General features: G+C 37.3%; 1 protein-coding gene across 1 annotated transcript in view; it reads right to left on the bottom strand.

The window, feature by feature from the left end:
- COL4A2 (collagen type IV alpha 2 chain) overlaps nucleotides 1-20,987 on the bottom strand; it is a 130,325-nt gene that overhangs the window by 38,699 nt on the left and 70,639 nt on the right. The window contains exons 4-10 of the mRNA XM_088538579.1: nucleotides 7,437-7,571; nucleotides 7,311-7,355; nucleotides 5,026-5,142; nucleotides 4,246-4,317; nucleotides 2,521-2,556; nucleotides 2,374-2,436; nucleotides 69-104 (exon numbers count right to left, since the gene is read on the bottom strand). Of these exons, the coding sequence (XP_088394705.1) occupies nucleotides 69-104; nucleotides 2,374-2,436; nucleotides 2,521-2,556; nucleotides 4,246-4,317; nucleotides 5,026-5,142; nucleotides 7,311-7,355; nucleotides 7,437-7,571 (504 nt within the window). The remainder of the gene's footprint in view (nucleotides 1-68; nucleotides 105-2,373; nucleotides 2,437-2,520; nucleotides 2,557-4,245; nucleotides 4,318-5,025; nucleotides 5,143-7,310; nucleotides 7,356-7,436; nucleotides 7,572-20,987) is intronic.

Here is a 20,987-nt window from a genome sequence, read left to right as displayed (position 1 = left end):
GCTGGATCTTGGATCAGACCTCAGGGGCTTAAAATCAACACAAACATAACTTTCACACAAAGACTTACTTGTGGTCCTTGTAGTCCTGGGGGCCCTGGGGGTCCCTAGGGAAACACAATAGGGGACAGAAAGTTACCTGTTACTTAGCAATGAATACATGTAGGAGCTCAGTTACTTTAAGTCTGAAATTTAAATACACTTTTAGAAGGTAGTGCATTCCTTAGCATTCAATATGCTAGGCCTACTAGCTATGTTGTTGTGCTGAAAAATACTATCTTAATACAATAACCTTTTCTAACAGCATAAAAGTCCCCAAATAAGACCTAACACAATCCTATTTTCATTTTTTTCCATGTCAAGTAATATAAATTTGTGATTTTGGATAGTGCTATAGCAAAATTTTAAGTTTATGCTTAAGACTAAATCATTCTGTAATGAATGAAGGATCAGAAAATTTATTTTTTTTTGGTGAAGATGACAAGATTACCACCTGCTTCTCAGACTACCTATTTGGTATTTAGCAGTATGAAATCAAAGGAAGTTGTTAGGAAATAAAATGGTAACAGAGAAAAAATACTACCAGACAGTCTTACAGGAAGATCAGTAGGAAAGCTATTGTGGAGTGTCATCTGCCTGAGTCAGTCAGCTAAGGTGGATGATGGGGTCCAAAGAGCTCTAAACACTAAAAATGCTGCCAAATATGAGAAGGGTGGGGTGACTAAGAAGCAGCAGCTGTTCAGAGAGGAAGATGATGAATAACAACAGTAAGAAAGGAGAGAAAACGGCAGATGGAACCACTCATTTATGGAGCCCAAAAGGGGATGCAACTTGGTAAAGCAAATCAACCACAACTTGCAAGGAAAAGATAATGTTAAGGTTAAACCAGGCCACTACTGTTTTAAACCTTCTCTACCTGTCTATGTATTTGTGTGCACAAACAACTGACTTTTTTTTTTTTTTTTAATTCTTTTGAGTCAGGCTTGACCAGTGAAGAAGTCTTTGACACTGCCTGACCTGCAGGGCCAATGCACTCTGTAGATCCAGTAGGGACCTGGTGGAGCCAAGTTTGACTTTGCATCATTCCTCTTCTCTGTGTCCTAGATTGCGCACAAACTCAGACATGGGAAATGCTCCCAGGTCTCACAGGTGAGTCACAGCTTTAGAGCTGTTAAATACAGATGGATTTATTTTGTTAACAGCTGAGAGATCCATCCACTTTGGAAGAGTATTCAAAAAGGATGTTGCAAGAATTGTATCCAGAGAGGTTTAGAAAATGTCATGGCTCATAGTGCTCCATGTATACATCCATGACAGTACATACTTGGAATAAGAGTCACCGCAGACTGGAGGTGCTGTGTGAAGCTCGTGAACGTCATAGCTTCACTTCAGAGAGAGTACAGGTAAAGGGCAAAGAAGATTTTCCATCAGACCAGCCCAGAGGAGGAAGAAAAGCTGCAACTTACCCCAGATGAGAAAGGAGGCACAACAGAAAATGAATGTTGGAAAGACTTAGGATGCTGTGGATCTAGTACTAGAAAATCTGTGCATGAAGGGAAGTTCCCTGCAAATGCCTGTGTAGGCTGTGTGTAAGAAGTCCTGGATTAAAAAAAAATAGATTATGTTTCCAAGAACAGTGACTTGGAGCAGGTCCGAGGTGAGTATTGACAAGACAAAGAGAAAACACCCAATTAAGCTAATGCTGTCTTGGGGCGGCGGGGGGAAGCAAACCTAAAGGAAAATGAAATACCCTGAACTTGAACATTCCCTTTTCACCCATAAAAACATTAACCATGTTAATGGGAAGTGTAGGAAATTATATCTGAAGAGAATATAATTTTCCCAAAGAACAATCCAGCAACAGCAGTTAACTCCAACGCTGTAACTGTTGATTTTTGAAAAAAGAAAAGTTACTGAAAGAAAGTTTAAATATTAAATTGTATTCTAAATACTAATGAAAAAGATATCTATTTAATCTTCTGTAGGAAGTATAGAGAGCTAGTATGAATACCCTTTAAGAGCAGAAAACATGCCATGTTTAGCTTATTGTAGAGGAATGTAGATACTTGAATGGACCACCTTCAGTTATCTGTAGAAACTAGACACTTTTCAGGATGCTGAAGAAATAAAGTATAAATGAAGACCCTCAGGCATTACAGGATGAAAGTAAGTATACTTCTTTTTCAATATTCATCTTGTAGAATAAGTGTCCCACACTACTTTTCTCTTTCAAAGTTTTAGTTCCAAGGATACCTACTTGCTATTTCTACTTTTTTCCTAGACATTTGCTAGGTTACAACCCAATATAATGGATCTTGCTAAGATGAGTCTTCTGTCAGGCTAAATTCCTACACAACATATTTCAAACATACTTACTGGTCTTCCTGGCGCTCCTCTTGGACCAACAGGTCCTTGAATACCCAGTGCACCCTGAGGTCCCTTTAAATAGAAAACCATCAATTAATATTGTTCTGACATCAGATATTAGCGGTACTTTCTCGCATTAGCTGTAATACTACTTACTTGAAAACCAATGAACCCTGGGTCTCCAGGTTCTCCCTAAAAATAAGAGAAGTGAAAGAACACAGTAAATACTGTAAATAACACCGAGTATTCTTGTTTCTTGAACATTTATTGTTCACTGATTAAATTTTGTTCTCTTTACATCTTACAAACTATTTAAGACAATCATAGCTTATAATGCTATATAAGTTCTTACCTTCAAACTCATCAAATGCCAATTTTGATACAATCTAATGTCTTTTTTATATATACAATTATTGCATGTAACATATTTGGAGAGTAAAAAATTGGCTACGGATCCAATTTACGGATCCAAATTACAAGGATAAAATGGACATCTGGCTCTGTTTAACTGTCTTTTGAAAACCCCATCTAACCAGTAGCTTAATTAGGGATATAATATTAGCTGAAATGCACAAGTTGACTGAGGACATTTTTCATGAGTTGCATGGGAATTACCAAATCATTTTGATTCTCTTCTGAGTCACTGAAAAGCATTTGGAACATACCGTTTTCAGTGACCACATATTTTAACTGCAGGACATGTTGAAATGTTTTTGGAAGTTGGATCCAAAAATGTTCTAGTGCAAAGACCATCCAATACCCATAAATAATGTAGCATTCAGTCCAGACACCTTTAATCATTTTGAATAATAACTAAACTTTTTAAATATCTAGCTAGTTTGAATATATTTAATGAAATAATTGAACCAAGTGGTACTTGGTGCCATAATTTAGTACCAATATTTTTTGGAATTAATACAGATGTTAGTATCTACGCCATGATCATCATATATTTGTGCAATTTCATAATCCTTACAAATTATTAGCAAGTTATCACAATTTAAAGGGCTGTGGAAAGGAAAAAAAAGCATTACAAATACAGACTATCTATAAATATGTCAAATATAAACTGATTCTGGCATTTATCACTGGCATCAAATATTCAAAAAAGATGTCAGCGGATCTGTGCTGAAAACAGCTCTGAGGCAGTTTAAAATGCAGGCTGCACTTTATATAAGTTTATATAAGTTTACATAAGTTTATATAATTCACAAAGATGATATATACTCTACTAATATATGTAACCCACTATCACCTGGTACTTTCACAATACACAAAATCATACAAATGGCAAAAAGTTACAATACAAGTTTTAAATGATTGGATACAGCAAAAGCATCCATACTTGGGGGTTAGATAACTAAATTATGTATTGAAGCATACTTGATCATAACTCAAAAAAAATGTAAGAAAATTATACAGAAAGGACAGTAATGTTAAATAAAATCATTCAATGAACAAAACTATGAATGTCTCTGCCATAAATGATGCAAAGATCACCACTGAACAAAAAGAGCAATATTTGAACTACAACATTTGCATCTCTTTTTTAAAAATACAAAACTATAATCTTATAAAAAATCAGTTTTTGGATTTCTCCACTGTTTCTGCAATTTGTAAGGAATTTGGAATTCCTTACAAATATGTGAGTGGGCATCTTTTCTCTGGAAATCAGATAGACTTTACTGACATGAGAGAAGGTAGCAGTTGCCATAAAAAAACCTGCAAAAAATCCAGGTGAGCCTCTTGGTGCAGGGCTTTATGAATGTAAAAAAAATTAACTTGATACCATCTATTTTTAAAACAGCAGTGGTATGGATTTAGAATATATCAGTGCACAAGAAATGTACAAGCATATGTATATATGAGGTACATACGTACCCTGTATTGGCTGGCTATGTCCGGTGGCAGTATATAGGGCTCCCCCTTTTGGCCCTTTGGTCCTTGAATTCCCTAAATTGACACAACCGAAGAAAAAAAAGAAAGGTAAGCAGTTATCTCATCTGTGAGCACATACACAGGGAGAATAATGAAAAACATTCATTGGCTTTTTCATGATTATATACAGAGCACTGTTTAAGTGCAGAGACTATGGCATAAACACAAAGCACTAATTCTCATGGCTACATAAAAGAACAAATTCCCGGTAAGGGGCAGGAGCTTCTCATTACATGGGGGAGATATGGGATAGTCCAGTCTTACAGCGGAACAGTAGCTGAGGTTACTCAGGATTGGATATGTGACCTGGAAGATGCAGGAGCTGGACCCACACTTCATCTCAACATGACCCTCCACAACTGCTCCAGAGAAAGGCAGCAATTTTTCTGGCAGAGCTAACTCAACAACAACAAATACATCTGAGTAATAAAAGGTTATGAGCTTGTCATTCTTTTATCATTGCTGGACAGAGATGTACAGGTTTCCCTGAAGGAATCTTCTTGCAGAACCTGTAGGATAGGTATAGCTTCTTGCCCTGACTTCAATTTAATAACTAATCATTATGCTTTACTTCTATGGTAGGGTCACAAGGATGCTATGCTATGCTGAAAGGCATGTCCACTTAAGAGCTCTCCCAATTAATTTCTAACATGTACCTGAAAAAAAAATGTTACCAAAATAATGATCTTAGCTGCAGGTGTTCATATACTGCCAGCTACTTACAATGGTGCCAGGGAAACCAGCAAGTCCTGGAATTCCTGAGTCACCAGGGTCACCTGTTGTCCCGTTACAGCCATCATGACCTGGTTTCCCCCTTGATCCTGGCTGCCCTGGATGACCCTGCAGAGAAAAAATAAAAGTGTTTATCTATCCATCTGTTTCTAGTTTTCCTTTTCCTGCAGTCACACAGTATTTAGACATTCTCACATTAAGCCCAAGGCTTGGATCCATGGGAAACGATTTTCAAAGAAAGAAACAGACAGTGTCTTTTTTTAATATAGCTGCAGCTTGAACCAGATGCCCCAGACAGTATGAAAAAAATGAGCAGTGAAGGACCTTTCAGAAAGGGTAAGAAAGCTATGTTCAATGAAGTCTCTGTTAAGCAGAGAACTAAACCAGATGAGGCTCTTGAACAGCGAGTTACCAAGAACAGGGATTGTCAAGAATTATATCACGTTCAGCACATTATACTGGAAAAGTATGAAGAAAAGCTCCTTATTGGCTATGTGCAAGCTAGGAAAAATGTTAGTGATGCTGCTGGAGCATTTGACTGAGTGTCAGGATGAGGCTGTACATGCAGACACAGGCAGAAAGCAGTGGAGCTTAAACCAAGGGAATAGGGGACACTGCTCAAGTTCCCCACTCCGCAGCTGAGGTATAGGAAGGGAAAGGAAAGCTACTCCTATCTTAAACTGGATTTCCATTGCTTCAACTACATTCATCTTACTGCAGTTACTTCTGGCTGCCCTAGGGCCTATATCAGAAGAAAATCTGACTTCAAGTAGCTCTTTCTTCCAGAGAACTCAGTCAGAAAAAAAACCTAACATAAATAGAATATGTCTCCTTTCTTCATTCATGTTTTTATTTTGTTTCTTCTCCTTCACTTAGAAGAAAAAGAGTATTTCCATGCTTCTACCTAGGTCCATCTACTACTGCCATTCTTCACTCCAGAACAGGTTCAAGCTTGCCTACATCCTATTTTGGCCTCCAGTCCCAGTACTTTGCCATTATGGATCCTACTTGCTTGTGCCTATTTGCCTTCAGATTTACTTCTTGGCCTGATAAAACTGGTTGGGGAACATAACTGAGTGGGAAGGCCAGGGGAACACGAAGGCAGACCACAACAAACATGTAGGTTGGAGCAATATCTTAAGGTAATCTATTCCTCCCAATGCAATGTGCAGAGATCCTGAAGGCTGTGCTGAAAAACTTTTTCAGGTGAGACAGGCAGGTAGTAAATCGCTGCCCTCCTTTACAAGGGAGTGATTTACTATCCTCCTCAGGAAGTTACAGCTCTTAAAAAAAAAAAACCCTCAATATGATATGTTGAGATGAACAAGATCCTTGGCTACAGGATATTTAATAAGATTGGCAAAGGGTCTTCTACTTTTCCTTTAAGAGAGACAGAGAGAGAGAGAGAGAGAGAGAGAGAGAGAGAGAGAGAGAGAGAGAGAGAGAGGGAAAGGAGGAAGAGTATGAGAGAAGCCCTGAAACTTGATATCGAGCTTTTCTGGAAACAAAAAAAGGGTGAAAGGAGAGTGGATGTGGATGTGTGGGTTGCAGAGTGAGGCCCCTGTGTCAGAGAGCACAACAAAGGAAACCCAAGCCTGGGAAATCTGTGCAGGGATTCCAGTGACTCAGATTTCTTTGTTATTTTATGACACAAGAAGTAAAGAAGTGTAAGCTGGGAAAATACCGCACTGTGAACTTAACCCAGTTTTCCTCTTTGAATACTTCAGTTTAATGGACTTGGACAATTAGTTCAAAGTTTGACACTACTCAGTGCTTAGTAAGTTTTTTAAGACTATCATCTCATTCATGCCGTATGAGCTATAAAACAAATTACAATGGTTTGTAGTCTTACAATTGTTGATTTTTTTCTCAGTGCTTTACAAATCTCAAATAATTAATAATTAATGACCCATGGGTGTCCTTTGCTCACATGTCTAAGTGATGTGAAGTACTTATCTCACATTTCTCTCTTGCGAAAGAACACACTTAGCTGGATAACATCCGGGGACATTGGAAACTTACTTCCTCTTTTGTTCCTTTTCATAGATTTCTCACTGGATCAAAGCAAATGGACCTTAAATATCTGAGGAATATTCTATTCCTTTGCTATATGTCTGCAGCTGCACTTACTTTAAGAAATGGCATTAGCTTAGAAGTGTATATATGGCAGAGGTAGAAGTTAGCTTAAAGTATTTCATTAAAGTACAAAAGCATTAAACCAGTCTAAAATATTTGCAGATGGTGATTTCTAAAACATGAAGTAATTGGCTACTTACAGGAACGCCATCTGCCCCAGGGAATCCGGTCACTCCTCTTTGCCCCTAGAGTAAAGCAGCACAATTAAAATGAAGTTCCTCCCAGTATTTATTAATTAGCTGAAACATCTGATAATCAGAACTTACCACTTCGCCTTTGGGTCCACTTATTCCTGGAGGTCCTCTTTCACCTTTGTGACCTTTGGGACCTTGCACTCCTGGGATCCCCATCAATCCTGGTGGTCCAGTGAACCCCTGCGATCCAAGGAGTCCTGGCTGGCCCTGATAAAAGTAATAAAAAAGCATTTATCTAGGAACAGTTGTAGTGCATGAAGCTGGATTAGTTATCACCACTGCAGCGGAGTCAATCTCTTGAAGAGAAAATAAACAAAGAATTTCGCTCTTGCAGGCCAGGCTCTTTGATGACCATCATCTGGAAACACCATGCAGAGAAGCTCTCACAGAGAAGTGACTGCATTGTGCCTGACAAAATCAATACATGGAAAATAAGACACAAATCAACAAAAAAAACCTTCTTACTTGTATATTCCCTGTTACTCTATAGAAGAAAGTCATTACCTGTATTAAGGAGAATTGGCTGCTCAAGAGTGACACATTAATCTACAACATAACCAAATACAGTATCTTGCAAACAATTAACAGCATATTTAATTGTGAAATCTGCTTAGTGGATATGTTTCTTACAAATGGAGACATATATTTAGTAGGAAGACTTTCTGCTTCTGTGAGATGATATTTCTGTTTAATCATGGAACTTGTTGAGTAGACATGCAGGCTATGAGCGTATGGCTTCCATATATGTTGAGGAGTTGCACTCCGGGCTCCCCCATCAATAAAGTTCCCTCGCAGTGTTGGTTCAGTAAAACAGCACTAACTGACTCTCTTTAGGCCACTTCAAACATTGCTTAAAAATAATCCTCTATTAACTGGCAAAATCACAAGGCTCAACAGGGAAAAACATTTTGAAATGACACAGTGGTGGTTTTAAGTAACAGGGTTGTGACAGTATGTCTGAGAGTGGTGAACCAAAGCATTTGAAAACCATTCCAAATGGAGTGTCACCAATGGCACATATGTTTTAAATGATCTAAAATACTCAGTGCACTAATGCCACTTTAATAATATATTGTGGCAATGTTCTCTTGAGAAATATGCTTGAGCAGTGTAATACACCATTCACCAAGACACACTAATTGCAGATTCTAATGAAGATATTTTAAAAATGTAATTAGATTTTTCAAAGACCATCCTACGATCATATCAATATCTTACAAAGAATTACAGCAAAACATGTACAATGTTTGTACATTAAATATACAAACAAGCTAATAAAATAATAACATTTTATTTTAGCATAAAATACATACCCTATTCCACCTACAACAGCTTATTTCCTTTTCCATGCTCTTTCATGCCTGGAAAAGAGCTTGTAAACCCTGCCCAAGTAGGATACTCTTTTAACTTCATTTAATGTCACTGAAACGGGGAGAATGAAGGAGGGCAGAGTGGGAACACAAAGTCTCAAAATATCCTAGTTCCCTTGAATTCAGAAAGTAGTAGTTAAGATACAGAATAATATCTTATTGAATTTTAGACAAACTTTGCTTTATTCTTGTATTAAGGGATAAGTCCACTTGTGACACACTTCCAATATATCATTGTCAACCAGCTATTTACAATGAAAAGCCATCTGTTGCAGCTCTGTACAAAAATACTCTAGCTGTTTGTGTGACAACCCCCCAAATAAACACTGTAACTGAAACATATCATAATTCTGTTTTTTTTAAAAAAATCCATATACCTTTTCTGAGAAATTGACAGTAATGTGTGTGAATAGGTGTTTATATTTTAAAAAACTATTACTTCAAACGAAGCCATATATTGAGAAGCTGACATAAAACTCAGCGCAATTTTTACTTTGGAATGAGCTGCAATGAATGTAGACTGAATTGCATTTAATTCCTAAGGGAGTAGCAGCCAGTATTGACACTTTATTTGCTATACTCTTAGGATTAATCTGACAGAACTGAATACTTAGGAGCATGGCTAAGGGACACAATGAATTCAACTACTTGAGCTGTCAGAGTGAAACAGAATCTGCCCTATGCTTACAATCAATCCCAATTTTATATTACTTCTATAGTAAGCCTGTAAGGGTCATGGAAAATATTAGGTTTTAGAAAGGCAAATTCTTTTCATTTTCTATGTTATCAAATTGATAACAAACAAAGGTCATTTGAAAAGATATAAAATACAATATGATTCCTGTTGGCAAGGAGGCATACATATCTGAATGAGTGAACTTTCAATCCCATTTTCCAATCTGGTATGGAAGAAGGAGTAAACAAGGAAAGGAAAAACATGAAGAGAGCCACTGGCCCTTCCCCATGCTTTCCTGGTAGCTGTCAGAATATTTGTTTACTGAAAAATAAGGGTATCCTTGGATGAAGTATTCTATGTTATATTTGCAATAAAGACAATATAGTTGGTCCTTCTGGGACCGGTTGATCAGAAGGCTCGTGTTAAAGAAGTATTTAATAACATGACAATATCTGTGTGATTCTTTAGCCAGTAAGCAACTCAGCTTGTTAGCTGCATTAACTTTGTTAACCTCACACGTGTCAGCTTTTTATCTACTGTCTGTATGTTAGATCATCTTTTGAACAAGTTGACCCTTGTTCATTAGCAGATGACCTAAGAACATTGGCTCTTTTACAAGGGTCACTAAATTCCCCTTTGTGATACATGTGCATGGTACTGCTCTGATTATGCTCCTGGAGGTTCTGAGATCCTAGAGAAGTCTCCAAAGTGCTGATGTCCTCTCCAGATAAAATTTTCAGGCCAAAAAACTCAGCAAACCCAAGGAAATATACTACCCCTATGTACCATATTTTAAACTACTCACAATGTACTTTCTCTGATGCTTGTTTTTTCTTAAATAAAAAACAGAGTAAGGCAAAAATGTGTCATTGCCAATCCTGTTCGCTAGTAGAAAGTTTGAAATTTCACTTGAGTGACTTGGGACTTTTTCAGAACCCAGACTATGCAGTCCTCATCAAGAGTACTTTTACAGGGCAATGTGAAGAGCCTTAGAGAAGAGTACGTGGTGTACTATTTGCCAATCATCTTGTGAGGAGCATGTGGAAAGAAAAGGAAGAAGTGGGTCAACGGAATATGTTGGAGACTGTCAAGGAGTTACCTTCCTCTTCACCCTTATATCAATCTTCTATTAAGACGTAATTTATTTATGGTGTAATGTTCAGATGAATTACAAAGCTATCAAGGTCAGTATACACTCCATAATAGATGGTCCCTATTACGCTCTTCCAATGACCAACTGGAAAAGGTCACTGGCCAGCACAGCCATGTGCAAGAATCTATTTACAGAAAAGCAAAGCTCAGAAACTTAGGAAGCTTGGAGGAAATCTTACCAGAAAATGTTTGCAAACTTGTATATACATCGGTGCTTGTCCAATGAGGAACATGAAAGAAAATGCTATTATGGTTGTGAATTAATTTAATAACTCTATTTTGTGATTAAGTCCTAGTAGATGTATGAAGCTCCTGAACAGGCTTCTAAATCTACACTGAATATTCTGGAATTATAAATTCCAGCTCTTTTAGGACCAGTCAAATAACAGATATCATGCTGTAATCATTTCTTCTTTCTAAATCACTTATCAAGTTTGACCTTGGAAGCATAACTGGTAGAGAAAGTTGGGCTAATGTGGAGAACAATCATTCAATTTGTTACATAAATATAGCGTAAACGAAAGCTCCTGCTACAAAGAGGTTCAAAACCAAAGACATCCTTATGAATTGCCAAGAAATGCTGATGTGTATGTATGGAGAAGGGAGAAAATCAATGATTTGGAATAATGCGGAGGTAGAATCAGACTTACTGATTCACTTTAGCAGAACCCATTTTACCATATCCCATTATAGACTTTTATTTTGCAACTACTTCTGGTACACGGAATGTGATGATTCAGTATTCCCCAACTGGAAATGACCCTTGTAGGTCATAATTTATTTAGTGGTGGACATGTAGAAAAGAGGTCAGCTCCCTGACATTTTAAAAAAGGTCATTTCTGAAAGAATCAGTTCACTTCCTGTGGCAATGGTGATCTGTGTGATAGACAAGTGGGAGTGAAATTTTTTGTAAGAGAAATGGATCTGGAACGGTTATTGCAAGAATAGATGGGAAAAGGAAGTGATTGCAAGAACATAGATCTAATCCCACAAGTGGAATACAGAAAGCAAGCAGAACAGAAAACAACTCTCCAGGGATGGGAATAAAATGGCTTCTAAGGAAAACAGGCAACTTCTGAGCTGATTAAAGGGCTAATCCAGGAAAAGGAATCCCAGAAGATGCATAGGAAAGAAACTGAGAACTTTTAAAGGTAGTGTCTGATAAAACGAGGAGAAACTTGCTAACCTGACCTGATGCCAGTAGGTGAACTAGCTCACTGTAGGTGACCTAATTTATTGAAAGTCAGAGTGCTAGCCCTCTGTGCTACCTTATGGTGTGCAGTACAAGACAGACCTCAAGAGAGGGCATCGGACAACACTAGGGGCCATCTACAGAACCAGTTCCAAGACAGGTTTAAGATCCATACGGTCTGTAACATCTATAGAGTTGTTTTTGCATAATACCTCCATGGCATGTATATATGGGCAGCCTTCCTTTCCTGACAGCCTAAAACTACATTTTTCATTTACACACCCTTTTCTGTGTTTACTGCAATAAACCAAGTTCACAAGCACCTTGCTTTCAAGGCAGTGCTCCTCTGGGCACAACATCAGCCTCCCATGAGTACAATATTTACCTTGATGCAGAAGAAGTTGGTAAATTTCTACTCCACAGAGTCATAAATGGATTTACACTTCACGTTGGTAATTTAGTCAGAATGGTTCCATATGTTTCAAGCTGTGTTTCCACAAGACATAGATAATATTGTGCAATTCTAATGGGGGAAAACTAGGTCAAAAACAAACCACAATAAGCTCACGAAATTCAGCTGAATAGCAGAAAATGTAAATACACAAGGCAAAATATACTGAGCACCAATGCTATCTACTGAAAAGAAAGTTTATTAGGGAGGAAAAAAAGCTTGAAGTTGGTGCTGATTTGTTTTTTAAACATCTTAGTGCTTCTTTTTTATTTCTCTGTCTTCAGGGCAGCAGCAATGATTATTTTCTAAAAGACCGACCCTGATCTGAAGTATGTTAGCACAGGAGAGTGGATTCAGAAGCTCCTCACTAGAGGGCACTAACCTGTGCGACTTGAAGCGATGCCAAACAGCACAGGTGCATTAACAGGCGGCATCAAACTGCAGGAGATCCAATAAGCAGTCCAGGTAGGGTCCCAATGCCTTTGTGTTATGTCTAAGGCAACAAAAGCAGACTGCTTCTGCAGAATGTCTGGCCAGGAATTGGCTGGGAAACTTAGAATTAAATCATAGAATCAGTATGGTTGGAAAAGACCTTTAAGATCGTCAAGTGCAACCATAAACCCGTCGCCACCATGGGAATGAAAGGTATCATGGAGGAATACAGCACGGCTTCCTTGGATGCCCTATGTTTAGTTGTTCTATCTTTTTATCCTGTATTTTTCTATACACAAGATAAAAATATCTTGTATACAAGATATCTCGTGTATAGAAGAACATAGTGTTCTAAGAGGAATGGGCAAAAAAATTTATTGCCTTTTTTCTCTCCAGCGGGTTACTGCATTTAAATTTAATGCCACATGTTTCCATCTTAAATTTATGCTCTGAATCTATATTTTATTCTAAGGCTGCGGCTTGTTACTATGTGTTACCAGCATTAGGTACTGATGGACTTATATGATCTAATTTCATGATAGAAGTAAGACTTTCTCATATGACTTAAACCACATGATATTACATTCTAAAAGACAGAGCAGCACTGAGAAATTAAATAGGCATAAAAAAGTACATAGTTTATGGTTATTTCTATTTTTAATTTATCTTTCAGTACTTTACAGAAGCTTAAAAGTAAAAAAAAAAAAAAGAAACTTTAAGTTAAAAATAACTAAAAATGAATTTAGTTCCTTCTAGTGGCATGGTAATAATTTGCTGTTCTTTCAACTGCATTGTCTGGACATGCAACATTTTCTCTCAGGACAGCAGTGACCAAATGACATTAATGCTAATTCCAGAGCAGTGATTCAGCTTGCAGAAGCTCTTTTTTTTTTTTTTTAATTAAGGAAGGAATAAACATTAAATCTTCATAAAAAACAGCTATGAAAGGATTCTCTTTCTTTACCAGAAGCTACAGCTCTTTCCTGCAGTCAATAACTGAAGTAATTTTGTACTGTTCTCTGTTCCCACGGTTGGATCTAATTTGTGATTGTCCAGAAAGTTGCTATGTCACCCAAGAAGATAAAACATGCATAAAAGAAAATACTGGAATGTAGGTCAAACACTCAAAAGAACCAGTTAAAAGTTTCTTCATGTCACAAAACACATACAAGTATATATTAGAAATGTTTTCTGTGTTTTGCAAAGTTGCTTTAGAAAGAATGATACTGGGGCCATGGCAGTGTTCCCTCACAGATAAACATCAGAAAGGGCAAGTCTAGACAAAACCACAGTAGGATTTCCATGCTCAGTCTTCAAAAGGTCATTACATGGAACAAAGGAGAGGGAGGAGGGGGAGATTTGGGAAGGAACTGGTGGGCAGAAGGGAAGGGTGCTTCTGTTTGCAGAAGAGATAGGTGATAGCTCTGCAAACACCCAAGCAGTATTCCTGCTAGAGTGTAACTGTGTTAACCCACTGTAAGGTGGCAAGCTAGGGTCTATTTGCAACACAACAGTTTTCTGTGTAGCCTGCCTACATTTGTGTTTCTACTGTGTAGTAAATATGTAGGTACTCCTTTTTCTTGTGAGAAGTTAGCTGTAAGAGTGTCAAATGCACACACAGATAATGGCAGTGTACGGGCTGACAGGTTATGCAATCACAGCCTGGTTTATTTCATGATAATTCACTGGCACAAAAATTTAGGAGGACAGATAAAACATAATTACCAGTTATACCTACCTGGAGGGCTTGTTCTACTTTATTATGTGATAGAGCTGAAGGATGGTATATAATAACAAATGCAACATTTATGTGTCTGCATTCAGTGAGGTCATCCAAAGCTCCCTTCAAGGGAGATGATCTTATGGCATGTCCCTGGCAGTGCTCAAGAAACATGTAGATGAGGCACTTAGGGACATGGTTTAGTTGGCATGCTGGTGATGAGTTTATGGTTGGACTTGATGACCTTGATGACTCTATGATTCTACGATTTACCCTAATGCAGACATTTAGACTTGGTCAAATGAATGCACCTTGAATAAGAGTTCTAAGAGAACACAAAGTGTCACATAAATACCAGCACTTCTTTATAGCTTCCTAGCTCAGTTTTTATTATCTTAATTTAAAGCACAGTAAAATTTCTGCCTTTTACTTTGGACCCTACTAAAGTATGGTGCTATAGCAGTGAGTAAAGGATATAAAAGTATCATGGGAAAATGTGAAGGGATATGGAATTAGCATTGATTTCAGAAATCTCTGGATTCCAGAGGCCTGCAGAGCTAGCTTAGCTGGGGCTGGCCTGACCCTGTGTACTCCAGGCAGATGCTTTGGGTAAGCATGAGAATAGAAGTGCAATGAACGGAGTTACTCCTGTTTACATTGGTTAAACTGAGGGCAATAATCTAACATAGTTACAAAACTCCAATAACACAATCAGGACACCATGTCTATGATGGGAAATAATTTACTTCAATAGAAGTAAATTATCTATTAAATATTGTCCATCTGGAGTCTATCTTTATTAAAGAGTTAACTAAAATAACTAAGTTAATTCAAAGTAACATTTCTAAAACATGAACTTGAGATCATGAGCTAGTGATATTTTACAGAACACTACCATAATATGTAGAGTTGGGAAATATCCATTATCATTTAATTAGAGAAGGTTAGTTTGATATTCAACCAAGAAATTCACCAGAGAGGAAAGATATCTTGCCAAAGTTGCTCTTCCAAACAGACAAATATTAAGATAATGGGTGTGGAGTACAAGGAAGCAGCGAACTCCCAGTTACTTTCAGACAGTTATGGTATCATTCTTTCATAAAAGGGTAGAATTTGGTCATGGCACCCATTAAATATTTGGCCGAATATTTTGAGGGACTATGAATGCCTCAGGACTTTTTTAGCACAATGAATATGCTTTCAAAACAGGAGAAAATTCTCTTCATTCAAGATGTGTTTTGACAGGATAAAAAAAGACCAGATGCTTCCCAGGGCAATGTACATGTACAATACAGAGTAATTCTTCTAATCACCTAAAATTCATTCTTTGCATTTATTTCATTAACCATTGATTTTACAGGGTCAATCATCTTTTATTCCTTTTATTAAATCTTGATCCACACAAAATAGCAAAAATTTGCATAACGAAGTGAGACAGAGGTTCTATTTCAGATAATTGTAAAGTTGTTGCTTGGCAATCTGGGCTCTTAAAAGACAAGACAACAACCAGCACCTGCTTGTATTAGAACATTCAGTAATAAACTCAAAAACTGAACTGCCAGCCCAATTGTTTTCAAATGGCTTTCATTGGTGTGTGGGAGTGTTCTCAAGATCTTAAAATTCAGGAAGTTCAACGCAGATGTTTTCTGTCAGTAGGCGTTGGAAGCACCAATAGTAACATCTGTTCACTTTCCGTATTTGTGAGAACATCTCTTTTCTGTCCAAAAGCCATTCACTGTTGAAATTTCTAAATTGTGCAACTGGCCAAAATGTTAAGCTCATTAGACTCCATGAGTTTAAGAGTATGTGAAACTCAAAACCCTAGCAGGAATTCAGTCTATCATATGCCAATTTTTCCATTCTCTGCTCCTCTTCTGTTTAAACAAATCTGTAACTATTTTTGTGATGGGAACAGCTATCAAAACTGACTTGGTCATTCAAATGCACATTACTACAGGCTGTTTTAGTTCTGAAAGAAATTTAATTCACTTACAGAGGCTGTGACATTAGGATGTTCTGTGTATTGGCCCCCCTTATATATCCTCTTTACATGGGAGTTCAGGATATACTAGAATATTCTAGCAACATCTGCAAAAGACTGTGTGCAGTCCTTAGACATCCTCACGCTCCAGTCCTGGGAAATTAAAGCTTGGGACAGTCTCCAAGCTCTCTGGAAGCCCAGATGGGTGGGCTTTGAACTGTGAGGAAGGACTCTGGGTTACAAGACATGTGCACGGCCTTGTGAAGAATCATTGTTGGTGCAGAACAAGTGAAATTATTTCCTTGTTAATGTTTCTGGACAGATGGGCCTCATGAACTGTAGGGTGCTGTGAGATCATCTGCATGAAAACTGCACAGTTGTTTTCCCTACAGGAGCTGCTCATCTTACATCTTATGATCTTGTAACTGATGTTAGCATCAGTGTGGATGCTCCACAGATCTCAGCTATTGGGAAAGCCTGTTCCTGAGTCAGCTGAAGCTAAACAAATCCTGATGGGGCCCTGTGGATGTGGCTTGTTAACACTTCCAATATTCTAATGCAAGCACTTTGAGGGGCTTTAAACTTAGGCTGGCTTCACATTGGGTTTGCTTCCACAAACAAAAAATAGTGCAAGTGATCTTGCCATCTTTAGTTAATAACTGGTAGTGCTGAAGATAGATTGACAACAGTTGCCTTCGATAAAACAAAAACAAGCTTTTGCATACAGTTTCATGGAAGATTTATGTAAGTTTCCATTACTAGATAAAGCTAAAAGATTCAAGAAAGCTAAAGTGCTATAGCCACCAGTTACTTTGAGAAGTCTTTGTGGTCCCATGCAGGTTTGTCTCTCTCTCTTTTTTTGGTTTTCTTTCTTCTTAAATGAGAAAGAAAGATTAAACAATATTTAATATTAAAAAGGGTATTAAGTATTAAAAATACTTTGCTTTGAATGCTAGAGAACTATTTCTATATCATCTAGCCAAATAAAATGCTCCCTTTGTTGAATGTAACTTGTGGCAGCAGTCCAGAAGATAGACAAGAACAGAGCATGTATTTGAATATTACAGTACTCCAGATCCATACGAAAACCCTAATCTTTCTATGATTCTTCCTTTGAGGCAGGAAAAAGGAAATCGGGAGTGTCTGAAAGTCTTATGCAAATTCTAAAATCTTCTCATTCATAACAAAGAGAACATGTTCTTGAGAACATCAGAGGGGGATATTTCTATGACTGTTCAAGGAGGAAATGCATCTATTGTTTCAAACTTTTATTTCAAAAGCTAGTGGAAAGCTTTAAGCCATTGATGATAGACAGACTGGGTTCCATGGCTGGTTTACCAGAATGAGAAGCAGAACAAACCATTTGCTTTGACCCTTTGTTCATTTCATTCAGCAGACATTGAGGGAGTTTTTTTTTTTTTTCTTTCCTTGAAGGAGTTCGTATTTGACAGTCATGGATAAAATGAAGATGCTTCTCCAACTGATAGGAAATATAGGAAATGTAGCTTATTTAGAGGAAAAGAAAAGCCTCCCAGACAAGAAGCAGTAACAGAAAGAGCCTTCACATTCCAAGCAAATAACAGAGATTGATAGAGAATTCATCATGACTACTAATCTTGTCCCATCACTGGGGAATAGTTTGAGGTTTCAGGTACAGGGCTGATTTTTCCGTATTTTAGATTCTGATTCTGGAATGCCCCCAAACTTTGTTATATTAATGCCCCTTCAGAAAACCATAGACTGCTTGCAGTATTAGTTGTGTCAAAAAAGCCAGTACTGTGCTGTTTCAGTCGATCTATAACAATGTAATTGTGGTGATGGTTCCAGCAGTCCAGTGGGAGAGACTGCATTTATTGATAAGGAGATTTAATTCACCATTGCTGAATGCCCAGCACGTTGCAGGTGATGGGTTAACAATGACAGACTGCCTTAACATAGATGCCCAGGTGAGTCCCTAGACCAAGCTGCATGTCTGTGTCACAGACCCTCCTCTGCTCTACAGTCACTCTCCACACCAGTGACCACCATGACCACTTCAGGCAGCCAGTTGAAATATCCCATAAAATCAAATCTCAAGGCATTTTATGGGCATCTGGGCATTTCTGAAATTCTAATTAATATCGCTGAACTGATTATTCAAGCTCTTCACCAGAGGATGGCTAGGGTAAAATAAATGGCACGCACGGGCTTGGAGAGAGTGTGTACTGTCCCCAGTAGGCCTGAGAAAGTGAAAATACTGTTAGTCTGTGTAGATAACAGCATATATGAGAGAATCTGCATGGGTAGGAGATAAACACAGAGAAACTTAAAGACGAATGTAAGCATACAGCAATAAATGAAGCTGTTCCCTTTATAAGAATATCTTGTGAAGAGGAGCAAAAATATAAGGACATTCCTCTTACAGAAATTCCCTAGCATGACTTAGTTCATGAAAGAAGAAACAAGGAGTCTTCAAGTATATTCACATGGAGAGAATGCGCAGTTTGAGATCTTTGAAATTATTCACAAGACAAATCCAGGACATGCAGTGCATAGAATTTAATTACCTACAGTCACAATAAGCTTACGGATAGCCTATAGACTTCTAACATCAAAGTTATATCAGTAGTAATCGTAATTAACCAAATAGGTCAAAACATTTGACTCTGAGTTCCCTTTCAGAATCTGAAAATTAACTGTTTACCTGGCTTACATGTCTTAGACTTTTGTCTGTGATACACAGAGACATACACATATTTTGTGAGTATTTATTCTCTTTTTTTTGTATTCAGATGTCTATAGATATAACATAAGCTAAAAAGCATAATAGTTTCTTTAAAACAGATAAGGGGGGAAGGCGTTCCTTGCAATGCAGTGCTATACTTTCACTGAAAATTTTATCTATCTCATTATATCAGTTGATTAATGCAACATTAGTCCATAATATTCACCCAATTGCAATGAAGAAAACCACAAAATATTGTGGCTTCTATTTTTGGGTTTCTATTTGCATATTCATTTTGCTCTTGATGATTCTTGATGGTTTTATATAGTTTTTAAACATGGTCACATTAAACCCAATGAGAAGACACAACTAATTCTCAAAATTTCAGAATACAATACATTCACTGGGATTCCACAAGCCAGTAAGAACTTTAATGAAGCATCATACAGAAAGCATTTGTGTAGCTATCAGAAAGTATACCGAAAGCATTAACTCTGATAGACTGTAGACTCAAAAATTAAAAGCCCATCAAAACAATATCCTCTCAGGAGCTAGTAATGCTATTTTACTTGAAGAGAATCAAGGCTTATTGTAATTCTCCAGTTAATTTTTAGGTATTTATAAAAGTCTGTCTAGACACTGAGACGTGGTTGCCTAGGATTTCAAATTATCAGAGAAATTCAAAGTACTGTATTTATTTAATACAAAATAGACTTGCAAAATATCTGTAGAAGTCCTTCCTAAGCCCAAGTTTTTTCCAACAAATGAAGATACATGTTCAGAAAATCACAAAAAATTGCGAAATGTGTTTTGAAATTATAGGAAAAGTGTTGAGTTAAATAGCTACAAATATATTTCAAATACAAGTATATTTCAGATATAGCAAAGTTTTAGACTCTAAGACACTGTTTTTCAGTTATTTGCTATTTGCTTATGTCTTAGAGAGCAGATGGCCTCTTTACCCAATCAAATATGTAATCCTTGATAGTAGAAACTAGTGATGATTTGAGAAAATTACTAAGTGAGAGAGGCACTAAGAATGTTGTGCCTACTTCGTAACTATATGACCAGGAATTCATTATCTAAGGGAGTATTTTTACCTTTTGCCTAGTTCATTTTTGTATTATCTTAGTGGGAAACATTCACCATTCAAATTCTCAGTGCGTACAGACTCAGCAAATGGTGCATATGGACTCCAGCAGATCTGAAGCAAAGAATTTACAGGCAAAACAAGGGTACCTGAAAGTTTCTAATTTCCACAAGTTACTATAGTCATTCCCTCCTGCACACTTTATTACTCTGAAGTTCTTTGGTGAATTGTTTCCTTCCAGTCTTTGTAAGACCTATTAATAAACCATATGCATTACTTGATATATGTGTATAAAGATATCACTAATAATTGGCATGTTTTTAAGAAATATAGCTTTCAACTTAGTTTGAGATATGGACATTAAATCCAACCCTGACAGTCTGCAAGGAGCTTTTTGTTCATTATGTATGAACAAATTATTAATATTAAACAATGACAAAAAGATTGATAAAACAAAACAAAAACCTCAAAATAAATAAAGGCAAGAGCTGAAGCTGTGCCAAGAGACAGCAGCATTTCTAAAGCCGTGGCAACCATATGTTAGCTATTAATCCTTTCTGGAAAAGTTGGAAAATGATATCTTGATTAAGCTGCAACGAGGAAGAGATGTGAATCGACATGGAAACTGCTTGGAGGAAAACTGATATTTATGCCTGACACTATGTTATTCAAGCACACACCTCCGTCTACCACAATGAGATGTTGTTGCCTTTGAACCATAGTTCATCTCTGAAGAACAGGGCAGACTCCCAATAGAGTGTTCACAGGACAAAATGGACAACCCATTGCAAATGAAATAAAGCACAGATAGTGGTTTTGCTCATTTCTATACTGCTTTATTTCTTTACTCTCTCT

This window comes from Tinamus guttatus, unplaced genomic scaffold (genome assembly GCF_059628265.1).
Source record: "Tinamus guttatus ecotype Peru unplaced genomic scaffold, ASM5962826v1 Tinamus_guttatus_pri_ptg000047l, whole genome shotgun sequence".
Lineage (NCBI taxonomy): Eukaryota > Metazoa > Chordata > Aves > Tinamiformes > Tinamidae > Tinamus > Tinamus guttatus.
The sequence above is the reverse complement of the archived record's forward strand: the minus strand, read 5'-3'. Positions and strand labels throughout refer to the sequence as shown.